The following is a 13,843-nucleotide window of genomic DNA, read 5'->3' as shown; positions in this document are numbered from 1 at the left end:
CCCTGAGAAAAAACATCCCTTATGTCTTAGTACCTAGATAAACACAGAATCATGTAAGACACCCTTACTAATTCAATGGTAAAGGAAAGGGAAGAGGAAAGTGTTTGGTGTGAGTTGGGGCTTTTAGTTAGGTGACCAGAGACTGGGCTATCTTAGCACTATCAAGAGCAAAGACATACCTTAGGAGGATAGAGGGAGTGATATCAGACTGTAAGTATTGCTGAAGTAGAAAATTTAGACTTTTACATCATTTTAATGGACTTCCCAGGTGGTGCTGGGGGTAAAGAACACACCTGCCAAAGCAGGAGATGTCTGAGACAGGGGTTCGATCCCTGGGTCAGGAAGATCCTCTGGAGGAGGGCATGGCAACCCATTCCAGTATTCTTGCCTGGGGAATCCCAGGGACAGAGGCGCCTAGAGGGCTACAGTCCATAGGGTCGCAAAGAGTCAGACACGACTGAAGCGACTTAGCACACATCATTTTAATGGAAATTTATTAAGAATAGATACATGTGTATGTATAACTAAACTACTTCACTGTACATGCAGAAACACCACAACATAATCATCCATCTTCCAATATAAACTAAAAAGTTAAAAAAAACACACCACATGTTAGTCTAATGAAGATGCTTAAAGCCTAATGAAAACAAGGCAGGGTAGAGCACACAGCTGGAACTATTACAGGTTCAAGCATGGCTAGCGTAGGCGTCTACGACCCTTCAGGGTCCTTTATGTAGAATAAACACGCCACGACTGAGCAACTGAACAACAACAACAAAATGTAGAATAAGAACTACTTTTCCGTAGCGTGGGCCTCCCAAAGTTCTCTTTAGGTTTGGACTGAGGCTTCTTCATCCGTCAGTGATGCTGTCTTAGAGCCAGGGTCTCCTAACTCATTTCTACTGGGCTAGTATATTCCTCTCCCAGGCCCAGTTTCCCTGTTGTTGAGAGCTGACACATAGACAGTCCCCAGAGCCCTGCTCTGGGACAACTGGTATCTCCTTAGGACATCTATGGGTTTAGTCAGCCTCTGGGCAATGTGCATCTTGGCCCTCTTAATTCTGTTGCAGCTCCTTCACTCTCAGTCATTTATTGGAAGAGACCTAGGCCTCCTTCCATCACCCCGTTACTAAGATGATAGCTCTCCCTTCCCAGCTCTGCTTCCAGTCGGGTGAAACATTACAACAAGCAGGCTATCATCAAAACCCCTCCCAACCTGCAAGGAAACTGCTGTCGGCCTTAAGTCCATTTGGTTAGACTGTCCATCTGTTGCTCTTCCCAGGGCTTATTGAAGGCCTGCACACACTGAACATTCATGTGCATTTCTATTGGTCAAGAGCTTTCATTTTTTTCCTGTTTTGAGTATTGTGATCTCTCTACTGGCTCTCTCACAGTGGCCCCAGGCCACTGTCTCATTTTTTTTTCCCCCAAGAAGAGAAACAGAGTTTATTATGCACAGCATTCTTCTGCTTTATCCCACAGTCTTTGCTAAGGCTCAGCAGTAGCTTCTTGGGCAGGTGGATCCTCCTTAATATTAGCCTCAGCCCTGATGGTAATGGCTACAGAACTGGTTCCTTCTCTGTCTCTAATTTCCCAGATTTTGAGTTGGTCTGCTTATTGTTGTCAGCACACTGGGCCATCACTTTCCTTACTGACCCTCACAGAGGGACCAGAACCCCTTAACAGAGTGTGGAATTTCTTCAGTAATTACATTATTATAGGACATATTTCTCTATACTTCAAAACATTATAAGGCCATAAAATACATAACTCCCACCCAGACTGAAAAGGTAGTTGTTCAGTCACAGGTATACAAGATGGAATGAGGGTTAGTATCTGAGATTCAGAGTACATAAAAGCCACAATTCCAGGAATTGGGAGTTCTACGTAAAACATAATTTATAAAATTAAGAAAAGAGACCAAATGTGAAACAAGAGTTGTTAATCTTACACATGATTCCTGAGCCAGGAATCAGTTAGGTGGGTTTGACCCTTGAGTGTGTTCTGAAATGAAAAGAAACAGTTAAAATCTACTCCTGGCATTGAGAGCAGAGCTGGCATGGTAGGAGGCTATTTTACTTGGAGGGAATTCTGAAGCCCCCACTAGTATTAATAGTAATATTTTCTTGCCTTCTGGGAAGGTTTAGAGAGACAAGAAAAGGTCAGTCAAAACTTGAAAAGGAAAGCATATAAAAACAGTTATATGGCGTTTACTCTTTAATTAAAAATCTGTAGCACTTTTGTTGTCTGAGGCTGTCTTTGACATGTTAACATCACACTGGACTTCATCAGATCTTTCAGGTTCTTGGAGTTCTACTCTGGAAAAATAGAGAAAAGAATTCAGTGAGATTTCACAGTAGAGCCACTTTCTTTTTCTAGCTTTCAGCAGTGGAGCAGAACATAGGAATGAGCAATGGCATTGCAACAGCAATGAGGAGAAATAAACTATTGAAGAGATGTGCCATCCATGCTTCCTATTTACTCTCTCTGACTTTTGTCTGGGCCTGCCACTGCCCTACGCTGACTCCCTGGTGCCTTCCCTCTGTAGGCTCTTCCAGACCTTTTCTGAACTGGCTTTGACAAGGCAGCACAGCACCTGGGCTCCATCCTGGATTCTGAGACTCACAGTAGCTGGTATATCCAGGTGAGTGCAGGGCACACGGGAAGCAATGTACCCTGGGCTCATGACTATGTCTTTTTTTGACTTAGGGTTGCTTTAACCTCATGACTGTGTGACTAGTGCCTCAATATTCTTGACAGCCCAGTTTCTCATGGGGGGTGGAGGTACAATCTGACTGCCTCATTTTGTAAAAAGGTGGATTGCCAGGAATCTTTGTGTATTCTTTCATGCATCCATCCATTCTTTCAACAAATATCTATTTTAATAACCAAGATATGGAAACAACTTAAGTGTTCACTGATGATCGATAAAGAAATTGTCACACACGCACACACAGAGTAGACTATTACTCAGCCACAAAAAAGGAATGAAATCTTGCTATTTGTGACAAACATGGATGGCCCTTGAGGGTATCATGCTAAGTGAAATAAATCAGACAGAGAAAGACAAATACTGTATTATTTCACTTACATGTTGAAATTTAAAAATAAAAAATAATTAAAATCAGGCTCTCAGATACAAAGAACAGACTGATGGTTGCTAGAGGTGGGGTTGGGATAGGGAGGTGGGAGAAATGGTTTATTTAAACTAAAACAAACTAACTTTTTTTTAAATAGGAAAATAAATTTAAATAAATTACATTAAAAAAACCTGAAAACTTGAACCCCTTAAAAAAGAAAAAAGCACCTCACCAAATTCTGCATTCCATATCCCTCATATGTGAACAAAAGATAATGGAAAGGATACACAAATTTCTCCCTATGCCATATTTAGGGTTACTTAAGTGCTGTCAGACACGACTGAAGTGACTTAGCAGCAGCAATGCTGTTCTTATTTGGATTTGATTAGGTAAAGTATCTAGAAAGAAAGCTAAATAAGTGAAAAATAAATACAAATCAAACTTAAAATTGTTGCTCAGCTGAAAGCAAAGGTAAGAGAGACTAAAACTCTGATGAACAATGTTTATTTTCCCACAAAACTCCTTTCAACATGTTATATACTTATCAAACCATTAGATTGTAAATTCTATAAATAAGTCCCATCATCTTTCAATGAATATTAACCATGAAAATTACAACTACTGAAAACTGTTAGTATTAATAAGAAGCTACTTTCTATAGATTCAAGTGTATTTGCTGTTTCAATTTCACAGTTAAAAAAAATTATTGAGTACCTACTATACTATATGCCAGACACTCTGCTAGGTTCTAGCAGCACAGTGATGACCTTCACTGATATATTCCCTGCCCTCTGTAGAGTTTAATTTGGTTAAGTTTATAGTGTGTAGTCTTATAATTATACCAATATATAAGTATAACCTGGTGTTATAAAGAAAAAGCACAGGGATCCATAAGATACTATAACAGGATGACATAATCTAGTTTGGGAAGGGTTTTTAAGAAAGTGCAACTTAAGCCAAGATCTGAAGAATGAGGTGAAGAAGTGGCAAAGAACATTCCCAGCAGAGGGCACAGCAGATGCAAAGACATTGAGGCTAAAGGGTACCTATTATCCCTTCTCACTTATGTATTTATTCATTCCACAAAAGTAGGAAATCCACTGGTCCAGGCATTGTGCTAGGTACTGGGGTTGCCATGGTGAATAAGATGCATTCTATGCTCATCACATCAGACCCTTTTGGTATTATTTTTTTCCTTGAGCACGACTGAGCTTGCCATGCCCCTTGGGCATTGGGCACAGGGCACACTGCCATCCATTTATAGCCAGGATATTTTTCTCCAAGTCCAAACTAGTCTCACTTTCCTTTTCCTCTCCATAAATGCTAAGGTCCCAGCATGCCTCAAACATAGACCCTCTGGGGATTGTACCTCTTTCAACAATGTTGTAGGGTCAGAACTCACCTTTTCGCAGTCTGTTCACTCTCTTTCTCCTCCACTTTGATGATTTCTGAAAGAGACAAAACAACTTCAGAAAACGTATTTCCCATAGATACTAAAAGAAGGAAAGTTTGAAGAGGCTCCTAAGTCCTAGGACCCAGAGAGAAATTGTTGCCGTGTATGTGGAATAGATGGTTCCTTGATGAAATTTCATGGGGACTGAGAAGCAGCTTCTTTCATCCCAAAAGTAAATGCCTTCTTTTGCTCATTTTGCCTTAAGTTCTAATTTTGGGAATAGGTTTTACTTATAGCTCTATTCTTTACTAAAATAAAAATGCTACTGAGAGGTATACCACATATAGTTTTAGCAAACATTTAATGATGGGGAAAAAAAGTTTCCTGTCCTTTTTTGAAAGTAAGGTTTGGAAGGAGGAGGAAAAGGAAATACTGAATGTGCTGACACCTTACTGGGTTATCCAACTGGTGCTACTAAATAATACACAGTATTGCATGGCCAGAATCAAGTGGGAAATCTCTAGTGAGCTAGACCTCCCAAGGCCTGACTTCCTACTGGCATGGACTTACTACTGATGCAACTAAGGGAGAAAATGTCTCTGGGTTGACAGTTGTGATGGTGCTATTATCCCACTGAGAGCCTTACAGCAGGGGTTGTTAACCCAGGGGTCCATGGAGGAATTTAGAGACCACAGCGGTCCTTTCAACAATCCTGATGGTTTTGAACACTTTCTATTTTTAGTGGTTCTGTTTGTGTGTGTATGTGTTTGAAAATAATCAGCTTTATTGAGATAAAATACACAGTAAAATCCAATCATTTTCCATACAGATTTTGCTGAGTCTAACAAATGTATGCAGTCACATAACTACCACTATAACCAAAATATAGAACATTTATATAAGCCCAAAGCATGCCCTCTAGCCCTTTTCAATCAATTTCTTTCTCCCACCCATCCCCTCCAACCACTGATCTGCTTAATGCCACAATAGTTTTGCTTTATTCTAGGATTTCATATAAGTATGATCATAAAATGTGTAGGCTTTTCGTGCCAAGTATCTTTCACATAGCATAATGCTTTTGAAATTTATTCATGCTGTTTCATGTTACCAGTGGTAACATTCCTTTCTATAGCTCAGAGATATTTCCTTGTATGTATATGCCACCATTTGTTTATCCATTCACCAACTGTAAAAATTCAGGATGCCAGGTTTTTAGTATTATGAAAAAAGCTGCTATGGACACGTGTGTGTGTGTGTGTGTCTGTGTAGACATATGTCTTTATTTCTCATAGATAACTACCTAGGATTGCCGGGTTGTGTAGAAGAACATGAGAATTTCATTTGCTTCATATCCTCTCCAACACCTGATATTTATCAGTCTTTTTAATTTTAGCCATGTTAGTGGGTGTATGGTGGTAGCTCATTATGGTTTGAATTTGTGTTTCCCCAATGACTAATGACATTATGACTGTGTGACTGTTGCTTATTGGCCACTTGTATATCTTTTTATGTGAAGTATTTATTCAAATCTTTGGCTTTGTGACTTTTGTTATATGAATTATCTTATTGAATAGTATCACACAATTATATATTCTGACTGTAAGTTCTTTATTATATGTATGTTTTGCAAGCATTTTGTCATAGTCTGTGACTTGACTTTTCATTTGCTTAATAAAGTCAAAGGGCGAAATTTTAAATTTTGATGAAGTTCAGTTTACCAATCTTATCTTTTTGTAATACAATTTGTGCTTACTGTGTCCTAAGATTTGCCTAACCTAAGCTCACAAAATTCTTCTTCTATGTTTTCTTTCAAAAGTCTTTTAGCTGTAGCTCTTATTTTAGGTTTATGATCCACTTTGAGATATTTTTTGGGTGTCCAGGTTCACAGTTTACCATGTGGATACCTAACTGACCCAATACCATTCAACAAAACACTATCCTTTCAGCATGGAATTAACTTGGCACTTTTGTCAAAATCAGTTGACAAAATCATGTGAGTTTATTTTTTGCCCTTCTATTTTGTTCCATTGGTTGATTTGCCTGTCCTTTCACGAATGTCACACCATCTTGACTCCTACAGGTGTAAAATAAATCTTGAAATTAGGTAGTATAAGTCTTCCAGCTTTGTTCTCATGTTTCATAATTATTTGGGCAATGGCACTCCTTTGCATTTCCATATAACTTTTAGAATAAGCTTTTTAATTTCCTCTAAAGAGCCTGCCAGGATTTTGATATTGCATTGAAACCAAATATCAATTTGAGAGAATTGGTATCTTAATAGCTAGTCTTCTAAGCCATGAGCATTGCATAATTCTCCGTTTATTTAGATCTACTTTGATTTCTGTCAGCAGTAATGTTTTTCAGTTTTCACCCCACCCCAGTACTCTTGCCTGGAAAATCCCATGGATGGAGGAGCCTGGTAGGCTGCAGTCCATGGGGTAGCTAAGAGTCGGACACGACTGGGCGACTTCACTTTCACTTTTCACTTTCATGCATTGGAGAAGGAAATGGCAACCCACTCCAGTGTTCTTGCCTGGAGAATCCCAGGGACGGGGGAGCCTGGTGGGCTGCCGTCTCTGGGGTCGCACAGAGTCGGACACGACTGAAGCGACTTAGCAGCATATATATATATATATGTATCTTGTACTTGTTTTTTTAAGATTTATTCCAAAGCCTGTAATATTATTTGATACTACCTTAATTGGTATTAAAAAATTCAATGTACAATTGTTTGTTGTTAGTATATGGAAAAACAATTGATTTTTGTGTATTGACCTTGTATCCTGCGACTTAGCTACACTCAATCAGTTCTAATAGCTTTTAATGGATTCCTTAGGCTTTTCTATAAACATACTCATCTTACCTGCCAAAAAAAGAGACAGTTTTACCTCTTCCTTTGCAATGTGTATGCCTTTTATTTCTTTTTCTAGAGTTGTAGCACTGGCTAGGACTTCAGCACAATGTTGAACAAAAGCAGGGAGAGTGACACACTTGCCTTGTTCCTAATCTTAGGTGAAAGCAGTCTTTTATCATTAAATATAATGCTAACAAAAGATTTTGGTAGATGTCCTTTAAATTCAATTCAAGAGCATCCCTAGTTTTATGGGAGTTTATCTTTCTTTTTAAATATTATGAATGTGTATTAATTTTCCCAAATGCTTTTTCTGTATCATATTTGGTAGATATCCCCATGATTTCTCTTTTCAGTTTTTCAATATGTTGAATTTTATTGCTTGTTATTTGGATGTTGAACTTACCTTATATTATTAGAATAAATCCCACTTAATCATGTTGTCTAATTTTTTAATACATTGCTAAATTTCATTTGCTAATTTTGTTTAGCATTTTGGCATCTATGTTCACAAGGGCCATGTGTGGTTTTCTAGTCTTGTAATGTCTTTTTCTAGTTTTGCTTGGTATTAGGGCTCCCCCTGCCTTCAGAGCAGCCTAGAAACTGACTCCAGCCAGGAAGTTGTGGACAATCACAGGGCTCACCTCATCTTTTCCCTTCTCTTAGGGGCTACAGTTTTCTGTAGCCTGTTGTCCAATGTCTGAAAACAGTTGTCACATATATTTTGCTGATTCTAGTTGTTTACTGCAGGAGGGCAATTTCTGTAGCAGTTAATCCTTCCTGGGAGGAGAGAGAAGTCTGTGTCTTCTATATAATTTTAAAAGAGCTTTAATTGTTAGAAAAGACTCTAATTTCCTTCTACCTTCTTATAACTTTTGTCAATAAGATGTCCTTTAGAGCCTCAGTTAAGTATGATCTTGTACTCCATGGCAGTTTTTCGATATTTAAAGGCAGCACTTGCATACTCCTCAAGGCTTTTTGTCCTGGCTGAGCATTCTCAGTGATTTCTTATTTGACTGATCTTCCAGATACTTTATAAATCTAGTTAGATTCTATTTTTGTCAAAGTTCTCTTAAAAATAACAGTGCTTATAACTGAATATAGTACTTCAGGGTATCTGTACACTAACACAAATAATTACATTATCCTTTCATACTCATGACAAAATCACCATCATTTTGAAAAAGGCTTGTTTTAAAATGAAAGCAGCAATAAGAAGACGGATTCTAAACTTTTGGATTTGATTACAAATTTAGCATTTTGAAGGATAGATTGATGAGGTCTCCTGGTTTCATTTTTTAAGCTCTGTGAAAGTTTCTGTTTTGTTTTTTTTTTTTTGGAAAATACATTTGTCCTTTAAGAAATCATTCTTGAAAGAGCTGAGACTGTCCCAGATTTGGTGGAGGGGGGCAAGTTATAAAAACTGGAGGTTGCTAAGCACTATTATAATACAAATTTTAGTCACACAAGACACAAATGAGGAAGTAAAACTTTAAGAGGAGCTATTTTAGTCTTTCTCCCCAATAGGTAAGCTGACAGGGTAACTTCTGGTTGGGAAAAGACAGTAATTTAAGGTTGTAATTTCTCATGCCTTCACTGCCCTATTTGACAAAACCAAAATAGAGAAGAGGGATAAGAAACCAGCTAGAACAACCATGGTCTTTCCCTTTTATTCATTTAACAACCTAAAAAGGGTAAATATGTATGGCCAAGGAAGAGAAAAACTGGAATTACCAAACAAACACTGGAAAGGGCTTTTGACACTGAGTTAGTTGGAGAGCTGTGTACTCTGAGCAAAGGAATATTGGATTAGGAGGAAGCTGCATTGTTGGAGAAATTTCTACTCATCAGTAAGCTTGTTTCTCTGTAGGTAGGTCATGACTATTTCCATACTTATTGGCAGAATTTGGTCCCTTGTGGACTGAGATTCCCATTTCCTTGCTTGCTTTCGTGGCCAGCTGAGGACCGTTTCCAGTTTCTAGAGGCCATCCACATTTCCTGGCTCAGGGCCCCTTCCTCTGTCTTCAAGAGCAGCAGTGGTGGGTTGAGCTTGTCTCAAGCTTTGGCTCTCTTCTTCCATTTTATCTTTCTAATCCAGATAGGAAAGTTTCTCTGATTCACATGATTAGATTGGGTCTACCTGGATAATCCAGGATAATCCCATCATTCTGAAGTCAATATACTAATCATATATGAAAAATCTCTTTTTCCATGTAAGATAACTTATTGTAGATTCTGGGGTATATGAGGTGGATATCTTGTTGGTGGCATTATTCTGCCTATCATACAGCCAATACCAAGGGTATCCACAAGCAAGTGCAGACATTGCTGAAGTTACAGAACCCACTTTTACAGACATCTCATATCTATGTGGCTCGGTTCCTTAGTACCTCGCCCTTCTCCAGTGATATCAAGGCTATTCTCTTTAACCAAATTTGCTGGCACAGGTGACTACCTGACCAAACGATGTTTCCTACCAGTATTCTCTGTCATATTCTTGAGAGGCTTGTTGTATGTACTATGCTCTTTCCTGTGGTTTTCTGCCCTTTAACACTCATATCTCAATCTGACCATCTCAAATGCAACAGATAGCTTCTTGAACATCCTTCCAGCACTCTCATATGTACAGACACGTCCCCTTTAACTTTCTCATCTAGTCTCCTGAATTTTTCTGACTGCTTCTTAGGGGAAGAGACATTTTTACTTGCCTTTTCTCCATCCCTTTGCTTTGTTTCATTTGTAAGCTAGTTGTGTGTGGGTTCTCACTCACTAAATCACGACCAGCTCTTTGTGATCCTATGGACTGTAGCTGGCCAGGCTCCTCTGTCTGTGGGACTTTTCTTGGACATTTCCTCTTGCAGGAAACCTTCCCAACCCAGGGACTGAACTCGTATCTCCTGCGTCTTCTGCACTGGCAGGTGGATTTTTACAACTGAGCCACCTGGGAAGCCAGCATAAGCTAATCATTCCATTGCAAAAGCAAATTTAGGAAACAGCTTATTTCCAAGCAGAAGGTTGCATCTGCACATTTACCTAAATCTAAATGGCAATGAGATTGAGAGAGAAATAGAAGTTAAAAACTCTCGTTTTGAAAAGTCAAAGCCTGGACAAACATGATACATCTGTAACCTGACCCTGCGCTGTGAATTTTACTTTTATATCACAGAAATCTCTCAGCACACTCTGTGCTTTGGCAGTTTGAATGGCTCTGCCATATGCTTTGTGTCAATGTATTAAAACTGGATTATCACTTCCAAATTTACTGTTTTTGGAATACAACAGGATGAAATGAATGACTACTGATGTCATCTATTTATTTTCTTAAAATCTGTACCTGCACTCTTAAGATGCTGACCAGAAGCATTACTTATCTTGTGCTTTTTACCATAAATGAGTGAGGAGGTTTTACCTTAATTCTTAGCACCAACCAAACTTTTACTGGAGGCAATTAGTGAGAATAAAGTCCAACTTTATCTTACAACATCATCCAAACCAGCCCTAATCACAAACAGGCATGGAATTCTTATAAAGGCAGGGACCACTTTGCCCACATTAAACATATAACATTTTTACAACAGAAGTCAATGAGGAGGCTACTCAATGCAGTGTTGTTTACAATAGAAAACCTATAGGAGCAACCCAAATGTCCAACAGAAAGGACGTAGTTAAATCAATTAAGGTGTATCCACATAATGGAGTGTGTTGGGGCCATTTTGAATGATGCTACAGAATAATACTTAGTGGCACTAAAAATTTTCTTCCTACATTTAGTATAAAACAGTTTGAAAACAGTATGTTACATTATCCAAACTGTGAAAAACAGTCTTCATAATACTATCCCATTTGTGGAAAAATAACAGATTAATATACAGAAAAATCTGGAAGATACACACTAAAATGTCTGCATAATCATTTTTTTTCTTACTAGTGGAACTTTAGGCAATTTTTATGTTCAGTGTATGTGGTAATGGATATGTCCTACTTGGTAATCATTAAGAATTAATATTCTATTTTAAAATCAGTGGGGCGTAATTCATCTAACTTACTTCTTAGGAAACCAAGACTTTTAATAGATGAGAAGGAAAATCTTATGGTCATCTAATCCTCCCCTTCTCCCACCAAACAGCCTTGCTTGAACACCATCAGGTCCATAATCATGAATGTTGAGGAGTGTTTTCACCCTTTTAGTTCAATGAATTCTCACAGTGACCCCATGAAGTAGGTAAACCAAGGAATAATTAGCTTTGTCTGGAAATGAGGAGTACATTTGTAAACCTCAGATTAGAAATGTTGTCTTTCCTGGAAACCCAGAGCCACCTTATCGGCTCTTACTCCCATCTATATGGGCTCCCGACCCTGGGAGAATCTTTTCCTCCAAACACTTGCTGACTCTTTGCCAGCCTGGGCTCAGCCAGGGAGCTCCAGAAGGCAGCTGATCGGGAAACAGCTGCAAAGTGGCAATCTGCAGAGAGGACAAGCACTGACTCACCACATTCATTAGAGGGGCCAGGCTGCTTCTTCTTCCTTTTCTTTAGTGTTAGAAACACCATCCCACTCACGACCACTGTTACAAGTAGAGCTGCAATCCAGAGGATGTGGTCTGGGACAGGGGGGCTTGGCACAGGTGACTTTGCATCTAAAAATGAACCCAAGTTTGCAATCAGCCAGGAAGGTTGATTATGAACGTTTTTATAATTACTGCTCTTCTCTTTCTTTACATGCCAGCATCTCCTCAGGGCTCTACTGCCAGAGGAGCCTGAAACTCACATGATTTGGGGCATAGAGAATCCTAGTCTCAGGGCCTCAGCAACTGACTGAGAACCAAGCCAGTGACTCTGATCCATTGCTTGGACTAGCTGTCTTGCCTTCCCTTCCCAGAGGCTGGGATGACAGTGACCCTGATCTAGAAGAGGGTCAACTTGGCCCTTGGTTTTGGAATCTGGGCAATGTATGTACACTGAGGCTCTGAAGGTACAGTCAGCTGGGCAGCATCCTACTTCCTCAACCCCCTCCATGGTTCTGAATTTTCCCTTGGAATAAGTCCTCTGTCCAATATCATCTGAGTATCAGGCTCCAGACACTTCTCACCCCGACAAACATAACAGCCCTCTCACAGGCCTCCAGTCTCCACATTTATTTGTTTTTCCCCCTGATGTCACAATGGACTTTCTCAGCATGGCTTTCAACATGTCCCACCTATTGGTAAACCTTTGATATTTCTTAATGCCCTGAGGAATCAGGGTCAGAATCAGCTCCGGAGAAATCAGGACTTACTTCCTTGCTCATGGATGGCTAAAGTTCCAAGAAGTTAGTAAAATAGACTTTGGAAGGGAGAAATAGAGCTGAGTGGCCCATTTTATAGACATTTATGAGAACAAGTCTGGTAGTTAATCTCAAATAACAGGAGACTAGGACCAGTTGACCTCCCATTAGCTTAGGGGCAGTTTGTGGACCTATACCGTGTTCCTGGGACCTTAAGAAAAGGAGTTGTTGGCACTGCAGGTCACATTCAATACTTTTTGAGTCTGTCCCAGTTTAACCTCACTTGAGCCTGTCTGGCATCCCAGTAAAGGAGGGTAATACTTGTTGTCATGGAGGCTGCCACCTTTGGATACCCCAGAAATGTTCCTTGATGTGGGGCCTAACCTATCTCTGATCTAGCCAGAGAATAGGGACCCAGAGAGGCAAGCCCCATCTTCCTGAGGCAGCTGGAGCTGAAACATTTCTGAAGATGGTGGCAGTGAGGAATGTTTTGGTAGCAGTTGAGAAGCAGCAGAAAGGTGAGCCATGATGAGGCTGTAGTGGTAGAAGGACCCTGTACCTGTGGGAGTCATGGCAGAGAGCTGCAGGGTGTTTCATCTTTGGTGATGGTGGCAGCGCCAAGAAGTTGCTAAATCTCAGGACAGTGTGGGAGAGGCTTCTAGCAGCCCAAGAGAGGCTATAGTAGAAGCAACCAGGACAGGCAGGGTGACCATGCCATTTACTTAACTGTTAAGAGTCAGAGGTGATCAGAAGGAAATCAGCATCAAGAGAGAGGACTGGCCTACTGGTACAGCTAAGCTGGCTGGTAGGGGTGGGCTCCAGGGGGTACAGAGGTTAAGAATCCACCTGCTAATGCAAGGAACATGGGTTTGATTCCTGGTCCAGGAAGATTCCACATGCGTTGGAGCAACTAAGCCCATGTGCCATAACTACTGAGTCCCCACTCTTGGGGCCGCATGCCACAACTGAAGCCCATGTGCCTAGAGCCCCTGCACTGCAAGGAAGAGTAGTCCCTGTGTGCATCTGCAAAGACCAAGAGCCACCCAAAATTAAATATATATATATATATATATATATACACACACATATACACACACACACAAAATACAATGCATCTCGAGGCCAAGTCATATTTAAACAATGAGTCACCAGGAGAGCGGAGCTGTCAAAGCCAGAGGATGGAGCAAGGAACTGGAGGGATGCTTAGGACGGGGCAAACCAAGGGGCCAGAGCTGGAGGAGGGGGCCAGGGCAA

At 40.1% G+C, this 13,843-nt stretch overlaps 1 protein-coding gene across 6 annotated transcripts in view; it reads right to left on the bottom strand.

Annotated features, from left to right (window-relative positions):
* Positions 1-459: 459 nt before the first annotated feature.
* CD86 (CD86 molecule) overlaps positions 460-13,843 on the bottom strand; it is a 68,143-nt gene continuing 54,759 nt past the window's right edge. For 3 of the 6 annotated variants that reach the window (XM_010834249.1, XM_010834248.1, XM_010834246.1), the window contains exons 5-7: positions 11,817-11,963; positions 4,486-4,531; positions 460-2,321 (exon numbers count right to left, since the gene is read on the bottom strand). In XM_010834249.1, the coding sequence (XP_010832551.1) occupies positions 2,225-2,321; positions 4,486-4,531; positions 11,817-11,963 (290 nt within the window). In that variant the 3' untranslated portion in view covers positions 460-2,224. The remainder of the gene's footprint in view (positions 2,322-4,485; positions 4,532-11,816; positions 11,964-13,843) is intronic. The other 3 variants (XM_010834251.1, XM_010834250.1, XM_010834247.1) reach the window with 2 other exon arrangements.

Source organism: Bison bison, unplaced genomic scaffold (assembly GCF_000754665.1).
Source record: "Bison bison bison isolate TAMUID 2011002044 unplaced genomic scaffold, Bison_UMD1.0 scf7180017864032, whole genome shotgun sequence".
In the NCBI taxonomy this organism is placed as follows: domain Eukaryota; kingdom Metazoa; phylum Chordata; class Mammalia; order Artiodactyla; family Bovidae; genus Bison; species Bison bison.
Note: the sequence above shows the minus strand (reverse complement) of the source record. Positions and strands in the feature narration are given on the sequence as shown.